At 43.6% G+C, this 11821-nt stretch overlaps 1 protein-coding gene across 1 annotated transcript in view; it reads left to right on the forward strand.

The window, feature by feature from the left end:
- The window catches only part of LOC147018322 (protein Wnt-2b-A-like), a 22604-nt gene extending 11380 nt beyond the window's left edge, over positions 1–11224 (forward strand). Inside the window, exons 3-4 of the mRNA XM_085900076.1 lie at positions 1439–1703; positions 4468–11224. Of these exons, the coding sequence (XP_085756202.1) occupies positions 1439–1703; positions 4468–4682 (480 nt within the window). The 3' untranslated portion in view covers positions 4683–11224. The remainder of the gene's footprint in view (positions 1–1438; positions 1704–4467) is intronic.
- The last annotated feature ends 597 nt before the right edge of the window (positions 11225–11821 follow it).

An 11821-nucleotide genomic window follows, 5' to 3' on the forward strand; every position in this document is an offset into this window, starting at 1 on the left:
TTGCTAAGATGGAAAAATAATAACAAGAGGCTTCCTTGGGCCATGAAACACCGCCAGTGGACTACTGAAAACTGGAAGAAGGTCTTATGGACCGATGAATCAAAATTTGAAATCTTCGGTTCATCATGCAGGGTTTTTGTACGCCGTCAAGTAGGCAAAAGGATGGTTCCTCAGTGTGCGACACCAACTGTCAAACATGGAGGAGGAAGTGTGATGACCTGGGGCTCTTTTGCTGGATCCAGAGTCGGCGACTTGCACAGATTAACTGGCACCCTGAACCAAAAGGGGCTACCACAGCATTTTGCAGCGCAGGTTTTTGATGCCATGTTAAAGCAGGTTTTTGACCCAGGAGCACCACACATACATGACCCAGCAGCAGGTTTTTGACCTTCTCACCTCCCATTACTTCTATATTTGAACTAAAATAACTCGACACATCTGAAAGCAGAAAATTGTCTGACAACAGCAAATACAGTTGTCTCGTTTACGCGCTCCTCGTCTTGGTCCGTTTGGACCTTGATAAGTGCCCACGAAATGGGACTCAACTCTAATCATCATTTGTCCTCCTCTTATGACTTAGCTTTGGATAGTTCTCCATAGTTTATGATTTTAACCAAACTGCGATTCACTGTCACGTTTTGTGTTTGAGTAACCAGCAAAGAGCTTGTCCTAATGGACGGGAAAATTCCCCCAGAATTGGTGTGGTGTGACTTGTAACACTCGCTTCCCACCAGAAGTGGCACTATGCCATACATATTTACATGGAAAGAATTGGTGTCCTCCCATCACCCTGAACCCCTGGGATTTTTTTTTTTTTTTAACCACCCAAGATCTTCCCATCCTCCCAGGCACACGCCGAGCACAATCACCAGTTTGCAACTCCTTCTGTCTTCAGGTTCAGTGTGTTCAAGTCAAAGGGACACGGACGGACACACGGACACACACACACACACACACACACACACACACACACACACACACACACACACACACACACACACACACACACACACACACACACACACACACACACACACACACGTCGAATTATTGTGAGATGACCAGTTTGACAGAAGTCCTTCTCGCCTCCTTGCATTCCAGAATATGGTGCAAAACTTTCTCCATGAAGGACAATGAGATTGGGGGGCATTGAAGAAATTAACCCAGTATATGGGATTTTAACATGGCATCAAAGAATCATGAAGCAAATAATCATTCCCTCCCCTCCTTACACCTGTGACATGTACGATACACCCTCTTGCTTGTCTATTTGTACGACTGCATCCTTTGTCCTTTTCTGTAAATGGAACCCTTGTCTATTCCTTATCCAAAAGTTTTCGTCTGCCCTATTGGACGTTTCTTAGCTTGACTCCTACATATTTTTATAATAGCTACAACAGAATGTCACAAATGTCTTGGCTTGTTTTTGTCACGGCAGGCAGTCAAGCGCTTTGTTTCACGTGAATGCAAGTGCCATGGAGTAAGTGGTTCGTGCTCACTGCGTACATGCTGGCATGAACTAGCTGAGCTCCGCCGATCTGGTGACTTCCTGCGACGACGCTACGATGGTGCTGTTCGAGTTGCACTCAATCAGGATGGATCCGGATTCATTGTTGCTGATCGACACTTCAAACAACCTAGCAAAAGTGACCTCGTCTACTCGGAACCATCCCCAGATTACTGTGTACAAGATCAAGATGTTGGTAAGTTGAGACCTTCATTCCTGCTGATAGGGGATAAGGAACCTTACAAATCCAGCCTGATCGAGAGAATAAGGGGACGAATGAATGCGGATGGACAAACACCCTGGAATTTGGGATTGTCAACAGATGAGGGTTTCTTGAGGAAAGCATGTGACCTGGGATCAATTGGGGAGAGCAGAGGTAGGAGAGGGCAAGAGGAGAAAGGCCAGATGTAAGCTTGTATAAAATAGAGAGCCCAAAACTTGCTTCTGGTGGGAGAATGACAGACCTTGGGAATCTGCCTCCAGCCTTGAGATTACAATGTTGCTGAAGGCCTTGTCTTCGCAAACCTCAAGAGAAGCAAGGTGGGAAGCTAAAGTACCAGCACAGCATGGGGAGCATTACTCTATGGAGCTCCATATGAAAGCTTGGTACACTGTGATGAGTTCAATGTGGCTCAGGAATGCCTACGAATAATACACAAAGGGCAAGTCATACCATGACTCAGCACCGATGTCATAAAGATTCAGAGAAGGGAATATCGTAAGGAGACGGGCCTCAACATCGTCTGAGAGGTCCAACTGACTATCCCTCAAAACAATTATGTCGTGCATCAGTCCCGAATGACCTTCTTGCTGTGATTCAACGACAAGATTTGTCAACCATTGAGCTTTTGCAATTGCATCTGAAAATCTACTTCATCTATCACATTGATGTCTGGGAAAAGCTTCAGTTCGTGAGACACGTGAGGATACGCCAGACTGATGTTGGTTTGATGCCTTGCTCCCAGGAGCGCTGCCGGTGGGACATCTTGGGACTGTCCACTGCAGAATCCCGCACGACATCGATGTTGGCTTGACGCTTGGTTACTGATGCTGGCTTGCCACTGTTGCCTTGAAGGATGAGAGATGTTACAGAAGAGAATGTAGTCATTATCAATGAGATAAAAAGGATTTTCTAGAGAGTCATTGAGATCATTGATGAAGATTAGGAATAAGATAGGGTCTTAGAACACTGCCTTGGGGTACTCCAGCCTTGACAGGGAGAGGAGATGAAAGGGTTCCATTAAGAGCTCCAGGTTGTCAACCAGAGTGGAGGAGGTCAGTAATCCAAGAGTGGAGTTTTCATTGGATTCCATTGGCAGACAGTTTGGAGAGCAAGGCAGGATGGCAGACTTCATCAAAAGCTTGAGATATGCCCAGAGAGACGCCCCTCATCTCATGTCTGATATTGAGGGCCTCCACCATTATTGGGAATATGGCGCTATTTGCCTACTTTTTGCGCATCAAACTGAATGCCAACACGACATTAAATGCTGCACGTCAAGTAGAGAAGCAGTTCCGTATGTACCATTTGTTTAAGGCTTTGGAATTACTCAGACAGGGTGCGAACCTCCAACCTCCCAGACTCAGAGCAGACACTCCAACCATTATGACACCGAGGCTGGTTGCTGGCAATACATCGCCCAGTCTTCATGAAAGATACCATGGAATCTTCAATGGTCATTGACTAATGCCAACAGACAGGACACCCAGTTTAATGTCTATCCGAGGGATGGTGTACTCAGAGATGCAACACTCTGCCTATATAGAAGCACCAACCTGACATCGCATAGTATGGTCTGGAATCAAACCCAGACTAGACAGTCCATAACCTCCTAACCATGCTATCAGACAGTGAAAGAAGGAGAGAGAGAGAGAGAGAGAGAGAGAGAGAGAGAGAGAGAGAGAGAGAGAGAGAGAGAGAGAGAGAGAGAGAGAGAGAGAGAGAGAGAGAGAGAGAGAGAGAGAGAGAGAGAGAGAGAGAGAGAGAGAGAGAGAGAGAGAGAGAGAGAGAGAGAGAGAGAGATGGAGATGCAGAGAGAGAGAGAGAGAGAGATGGAGATGCAGAGAGAGAGAGATGGAGATGCAGAGAGAGAGAGATGGAGATGCAGAGAGAGAGAGATGGAGAGAGAGAGAGAGAGAGAGAGAGAGAGAGAGAGAGAGAGAGATGCGGAGATGCGGAGAGAGAGAGAGAGAGAGAGATGCGGAGATGCGGAGAGAGAGAGAGAGAGAGAGAGAGAGAGAGAGAGAGAGAGAGAGAGAGAGAGAGAGAGAGAGAGAGAGAGAGAGAGAGAGAGAGAGAGAGAGAGAGAGAGAGAGAGAGAGAGAGAGAGAGAGAGAGAGAGAGAGAGAGAGAGAGAGAGAGAGAGAGAGAGAGAGAGAGAGAGAGAGAGAGAGAGAGAAAAAGAGAGAGAGAGAAAAGAGAGAGAGAAAGAGAGAGAGAAAGAGAGAGAGAAAAAGAGAGAGAGAAAAAGAGAGAGAGAAAGAGAGAGAGAAAAAGAGAGAGAGAAAAGAGAGAGAGAAAAAGAGAGAGAGAAAAGAGAGAGAGAAAAGAGAGAGAGAAAAGAGAGAGAGAAAAAGAGAGAGAGAAAAAGAGAGAGAGAAAAAGAGAGAGAGAAAAAGAGAGAGAGAAAAAGAGAGAGAGAAAAGAGAGAGAGAGAAAAAGAGAGAGAGAAAAAGAGAGAGAGAAAAGAGAGAGAGAAAAAGAGAGAGAGAAAAAGAGACAGAGAAAAAGAGAGAGAGAAAAAGAGAGAGAGAAAAAGAGAGAGAGAAAAAGAGAGAGAAAAAGAGAAAGAGAAAGAGAAAGAGAAAGAGAAAGAGAAAGAGAAAGAGAAAGAGAAAGAGAAAGAGGACAAAGAGGTTGTAAGGAAACGAATCCATTTGCCTAAGTAATAACTATATGAACTCTCAGATTCCAGGTGTAATACCTTATTGACAGTGTGTCTGCATTTTTCCCTCCACAGGTTCCCTCGGCACAGACGGTCGCGTGTGTAACAAGTCGTCACGTGGCACTGACAGCTGTGAGGTCATGTGCTGCGGTCGGGGTTACGACACTCGTCGGGTCACGCGCACCAAGCAGTGCGAGTGCAAGTTCCGTTGGTGCTGCGCCGTGCGGTGCCGAGAGTGCAGCGAGACGGTGGATGTGCACACGTGCAAAGCGGCGGGCCAGGACGTCTGAGCCTGAAACACACACACACAGATCCAAACAACGCAGTTCTGTAGTTAATCGCGAAACTCCTGGCGAGAGAGAAAACGCTGATCAGAGTATAGTTTTGAGGATGACGTCATATTAAAATGAGCAAAAGCGAATGATGGGTTCAGCACGTTGAGCAAGTTTGCCAGTCCTGACGTTTGAAAGGACCGATGACGTCTTCCAGGTCGATAAATGGTAATGTCAGTGTCGGAGCGTATCTGACCGACACGAATGACCTTCATTCGCCGATGAGCCGTGAACCCCCTAAACCTTAAATGATTGCTTTGAGTAAAGAACGTTGTTCCATGGTCATGAAAAACGAGCGATGGCAGTTTATGATAAAGGTTTTCCTAAAATGGTTGAAAGGACCGAAAGGGAAAATGATAATGTAATATTGCTTATTAACCACAAGTCTAAAGCCAGGCTTAAGGATTAAAACGAGTTATTTGTGAACTTCCATAAAACACCTGCAACTCATATCTGATACTCAGTGGTCAAATTCACAAAATACTTGATTTGGATTTCGTTTCAACTGGTACAGCCACAGTTGGTGTCAGAAGTGTTGGATTGGTGTGTTCCACCACTAAACTGTGTTATTTCGTTTTGCTTGCCATGATACTTGTAGAATGGTGTTGGATGGGATTGTATCCTCTTTCGAAGAGGAATTACAAACTTGAGACGGAAATCGTGAGATGTATTCTTTTAGAGTGGATAAACATCGAAATAGGTAACCGTAGGTGCATTTGTCATACGAAAGAGCCAGGTTCTCAAATTTAACAAGAAGGGAATCAATGCATTTTAATAAATGACGTCCATTGTGCCTAAATTTGCACTCTTCAATGATTTTCCCAAGCTCGCTTCAATGATTGCTCAACCTTCACCTGCATGGAAATGGTCACCATTTGCTGGAGATGTCATGCCGCAATTGATTTCATGATACCTTTGCCACTACTACTACGACTACACGGCTGGCCCCAACTAGTCTCAGCTTCTGCTCGGCTAGGGAAAGCTTTTGGCCTGTGCAAGTCTTTCTTGAACCGGCTAGCTAGGTCTGACATTTGACCGAAGGTGCTGTTAGTTGGTGGACGTTAAAGATCCCATGGTGTCCTTCGCAAGGAGGGGGCAAGTGATAACTGGCACCATGGGCAAGTTCCAAATTCCTGATTGGAGAGGGATGACAAACCACCCAGCATGACCGTTGCCAAGAAAATGCTTTGGCAGCACCAACGCCATGTCATAGGTACATCGTATTGGAGAGGTACATGTGGGGTCATCATTGGGTAGACAGCACACCCAAAGTACAAACATTAGGTGTTGGCAGAGAGGTACCTGCAACCAGAGGGATTTCAAAGGTCTTGGAGATGATAAAAGTTTTCAATGAGTAATAGAGTTATTGACATACATGGCAACTCCACCTTCGGAATGGCCTGTGAAGTGGAACAGAGAATAGCCTTGCAGGGAAAGACAGAGGAATCGGAAACATCTTGAGAGAAACGTTTCTGTTACATAAACTGTAATGATACCCGGTCTTGCCCCAAGGGACCAGACCTGCTCTCGCCAAAGATAAACTACGCAGGATAAGCCTGATCTGAGAGGTGACTGTGCACATGTGAACTGCAAATACAGGAAATGACGATTGCAATATAATTTCCGCACAAAGATTGTGATATGCTTATTTTCTCCCCAAAATAACACAACGCTGGAGGTACATTCGAGACCCAAACCACCAGTGCAAATAAATGAAATAAAAGGACCAATGGTTCTGTAGCTCAACTGGCTGATTGCCAAAAAGTGGAGTGACGGATGGATCAAGGTAAAAATAAGAGCTGTATTTAGAATACCTGTTTTAGGTCAGGTAGTATTGACAAGATGTTCACAGTAGTGCAACTCCCTGTTGTCTGTGAGCCTAAATTTTCGAGATATTGCCCACTTCCAGTATGATGATGTCACTTCCGGTTGTGTCAAAATTATCCCAATTTGATGAAGGTGAAACATCAAGGTGTATATAATTTTTTTTTCCAAGATTGTTGCCCACTTTCTTTATTATGACCTCACTGGTGGCCATATTGTGCTTCGGATAAACTTACAGTCAAACATTGCGATCGGTCGTCAATCACATATCTTAAGTGTTGCATTGTTGAGTTAAGCGGTTTCAGAGAAGATGAATTTTAAAGATTTTCCTTTGATCCAATATGGCTGCCACACCACATGACTGATGGCATCATTGTTAACAGATAATGTTTCTCATGGGAAGTCGATCACAAATTTAAAATTCTGCATTGATCGGTGAAGCCGTTCGAGAGAAGAAGATTGTTCAAGGTTTTCCTGTAATCCAAAATAGCAGCCAAACTAGATTGAAATTCAAGTACTTTTGGGACCTTCAAACCTGACGATGACCTACTTATAGGTGGAGGGGGAGGATACCATGAATGAGTTCTACCACACCAAATATCATTTTAGCAAAGTTTGGTCACAATCTCATCAGAAGTTTCGGAGAAGTTGCAAGTGTTTAGGATGGACGGACGATGCACCATCCCATAAGCTCACCTGTACTATGTTCCGGGTGAGCTAAAAATAATGCTTAAATTAATCACAGTGAGTGGCCACAAGAAAACAATTCACAGAAGAAAAAAAAGACAGCAGTACACTGAAGTGGAACTCAAACTCTTGCAGGATGCTCAACTGGCACAATTCCCAACTAGTGGCTCTTCAGACTGCACCCAACTCCAAACTGCTCAACTCTCCAGACACCTCCAGATTGAAAGTGTCAGCACACGCCGGTGTTGGCCTCTTTTATATCTTCTGAAGCATGATGCCACCTCAGCTCCTTCATTAGCCATGCTCTCTACTACGTGACCCCAACCAAACCACCCAGGCACCGAGCTCTGGGCGTCGTGACATCATACACCAGGGGTGCCGCTCCAATGTATTCCATGACACTAAGCACATAGTCGTTAATAAAATAAAGTAGGAATGAGAGGAAAGGAATGGACATGTTACAGAGGAAAACGGAGGAATGGCAGGAAGACCAGGAACCACCGAAACTCGAAATGATCCATCTTGACAGTTACATTGGGTAATCATGAGATGACTTATTCTAGCATCGATTAGGAGAAAAGTATCAAATGAATCCCCTTACCTTGAAGGCGTTGTCATCACAATACAATGTCCAGAGCAGTAGTAGTATCCGAAATATAGATGTCAGGAATAATCGAAGACCTCAAATATTGGTGGACCACATTGATGGAGGGAGAAGAGATGAGGAGTGGGGAGGTGTGTGGGGTTGGGTAAGCAGTGGGGGTTGTGGGGTGTGTTGTAGGAGTGGTGGGGTGTGTTGTAGGAGTGGTGGGGCGTGGTAGGAGCGGCATGATGCTTGGTGGGGGTGACAGGAGGCTCGGGGCCAACGGGATGCATGAGGGGTACAGACAAGGAAATATTAACGGTCGTGAGCTGGTATTCTCTACAGACCGGATTATCTTGTGGATCCCCAATTCTGTCAGACAAAGACAGACCGCAAACAGAATGAAAACAAGTAAAAAAAAAGAAATGAGATAACATGTCATAGTCCCCGTTGTTTTAGTAATTTTGCTGTATAATAGTTCAAGGGCACAAGCCTGAATTTATGTACAACTTAAATGGCTGCCAGTCTACCATCTTTGATCAGATCGCAAAATAAAGTGAGTTGACGTGTGTGCCATCATGTACTGTGCTTTTGCCAAGTTGAACAAAATCAGACCATGCATGTCTGAGAAATGGTTGGTCACATTTAAGTAACAAAATGGGCGCCAGTCGGTCGGTCATCTTGGATCTGATCTGAAGAAAAATGGCATGCATATGTAAGCCATCATTCATTATCTGTGTGCCAAGTTTGAACAACATCGGTAAATGCATGCCCGAGACATGGTTGAGGAGGTGTTCAACATCGGGATTTTTTCAACTAAAATGGCTGCCATTGGGCAATCTGATCGCATCGCGAAACAAAATGATGTGCATATGCACACCATCAAATGTTGTCTTTGTGACAAGTATGAAGAAAATCGATCCATACATGTCCGAAATATGGGTGCAGACTCAAGTACGCATACATGCACAGACACAAAAATCGAGACCAAATCGATAATCCCCACGACGGACTAAGTCCATCGTGGGCTAATACAGGCACTCCTCACTTAACGACCTACCTGTTTAACGACCGCTCGGACTTACGACCAGCTCTCCGACCAGTCGGTATTGTACACTGCACGAGAACCCGGTAATGGTAATTAATAGCTCAAATGAAAGTGGGGCAATAAATAAGAGTTGGGTGATGGCACATGTTTAGGAGTATAAAGATGAAGTAAACTTCCCAATGAAGGATGTAATTTTTGTGTTAAAAATAATCATATATTTGTTTTGCTATTTGAGAAAGAGAAGTTTAACAGAAGAAAATGGTGAGAGGAGGATTAGAAATGGATTGTATGGCAGACCCGAGGGCGAGATGTCATGTCGCTGAGCTCCAGACGGACACAATCACAAATTTGACATGACAGAGTCAAATAGACAAGGTTAAGAAATGGCGAGTGGATAAAACACACAATTGACAACAGAGATGAAACGAGGGAAGACGGGACAGATCCAATGTGAAATTTTAGCTGTCAGCAAAGTTTTCAAGGAACAGGCAAAACCACATCCACACGAAAATGGACCCAACAATGGTGCAGTGTTCGCAGTTCTAATGGTTTCAGCTTTTCATCTTGTTTTTATCTGTAGAAATACATTTCTGAAGCAATTCAATACAAAACTGACCCTCATTTGTAAAGGTGACAATGACGTGCCCAACATTGACTATTGTCAGTGCCTTCCACGTTTAAAATATTGTTATGTTTGTGGAGGGGGGGGGGGGATATTACCATAGAGTAGATATGAATGTTTTGAGTTTTTGAGTAGTATTGTCCGTGTACGAGTAGTTAGTCATCTTGATGTAATCAGTACGGACATGTTAGCTTAAGAATTGTCTTGTTTGAATGTGTGCCATACAGGGGGTGGTGCATGGTAATAATTAGTGATGGATAATGGTAAGGAAATTGTGTGTAAAACCTCAATGTCAACCTCTACCAGGAGACTTGGCAAGATAGAGAAAAAAGGGGCGGAGCTTAGATGGTCTCAAGAGGGAGGGGAGGAGTGGTTGTCTCCTCCTAAGGCGAACACGACGTCAGGAGAACGGAGTGACAGAGGAGAGAGAAAAAGGGTCGAGGTCTGGAGAGAAAAGGTTCGTCGGAAAACAAATTGTGGGAGTATCGAGGAGGTTGTCTTGTCTGTCTACCATTTTGTCATTCCTGCCTTGCCCCGTTCGTCGACCTGCCTGTGTGCCATCATCTCATCGTCCTGGTCTTCGTCTCCACATAATCTTACCTCATCGTCGTCCTCATCCCTCATCACCTGCTCGTCCCTGCTTTTATTCATTTTTATTCTCATTGCCTATAATTATTTATTACTTGCAACCCCTTCCTTTCTCTCCCAACCCGCCGTTGTATTCCTTTTGTCGGGTCAATCTTCCCCTGGTTGTTTGGGTTACGGGAAATAAACCCGTTGGTTTTACAAAAGCTTCAAGTTTCTCGTGTCTCTCATGACACGCACGCGCGTTGTCCGCCATCAATTCAGGAACATGTCCTCAGGAGTTAAGCCGCTCGGGACATTGCGGATCTTTACCTCCCGCCGCCACAAACTTGACATTAGTTGAGTGGTCGACGCGACAATACTTTTGCAACTGGCTTCTGCGCATCTTGCAATTTTTTTTTTTTTTTGGTTGAAATATTTTGGTTTCTTGTTCTTGTTTATACTATCTTTGCCTAAACATAGTGCACGAGACTCTTGTAGTCTTGGATCCAGGGCACCAAAATTTGAGATGACCCGTCGCGGAAAGATATACTTTGCAGGCCACTTTTTTTTGGAAGTTCAGACCCTTAGGAAACAGAATCCAGAGGCCTGCTCTGCCAGAGGAATTGCAAAATTGAAAAAAAAATGCATGTTTTACCACTACTACCCTCAAATAAAAATAAATAAAAAAATAAAAAATAAAAAAAAATTTGCCTTGTGAAAAATGCAGAAGGATAAAGTTTGGGTAATTTCAATTAAAATAGTACTAAACTTGGCACATTAATAGAACATAACATCCTTTTAAGTATTCACTATAAATTTGACAAAAGGTTTTCAAAATGGCCACCATATTTCTAAAATGGCCGCCATTTTCCAAGATGGATGCCATATTTTCCCATAGATATCCATGTTCATTATATTCTGAGTTATTGCAATTATTCAAGTGTTTTGCGTTTGTTATGAAACCATTGCTTGGTTTACTCTTTTTTTGGCATAAAAAACCCAATGTATTGTGGCTGTATCTTTCGAAGATGGCTGCCATTTTGCATGACTGACGATAATTTGGTCCGTGAAGAAACATTTTCAGAATTGTGTTACTTGCTTGATATATGTACTATTCGACCTTTGAAAGTTGGACAAGAAAACACTATTAAATTTAATGAAAAATTCAATATGGCTACCATTTTTTTCAAAATGGCTGTCAATTTCTGACTAAATGTCTGTTCTCACCACAGATTCGATATGAATGCACAACATGAGTTATTTTTGTGTCTTTTATGTTGTGACCATCTCTAATATAATAAATACAAATAGTTTCACATGATGACACTTAGTAAAATTACATCTTTTTACAAAGTCTTGCAAAATTTGACATGTATCATGTTGCACTCATCAATGAAAATGAATATTCCACTGACTAGTTCATTATTTAGTTCTCATCAGGAATCAAGAGGTTTGCTTCAACGCGTCCACATTTCAGTGGGTCGCCCATGCAAAGGCAAGCAAAAAACACATTTCGAGTTGGCTCGAGCGCACAGGCAGCTCCAAAGACAGTTGCTCTTCTTGCATTTACAGAACTTTTCCTGTACAGCTCTTGGCTTTGGATCCTTTGTCATCATTATTGGCACCAGTTTGCCATTCCTGATTTCTCTGCCGAATGCAATTGCTATTGGGTGTACTGGTTTCGAAATGTGAGCACTCTTACACACAGCCATTTGGTGAAGACTTCGTAGCAAGTGAAGGTAAAATGCATCCTCTCTAGGAGGCAG

The sequence above is a fragment of the Eptatretus burgeri genome, chromosome 10 (assembly GCF_056783735.1).
Source record: "Eptatretus burgeri isolate ZD-2024b chromosome 10, Ebu_testis_v1, whole genome shotgun sequence".
Classification (NCBI taxonomy): domain Eukaryota; kingdom Metazoa; phylum Chordata; class Myxini; order Myxiniformes; family Myxinidae; genus Eptatretus; species Eptatretus burgeri.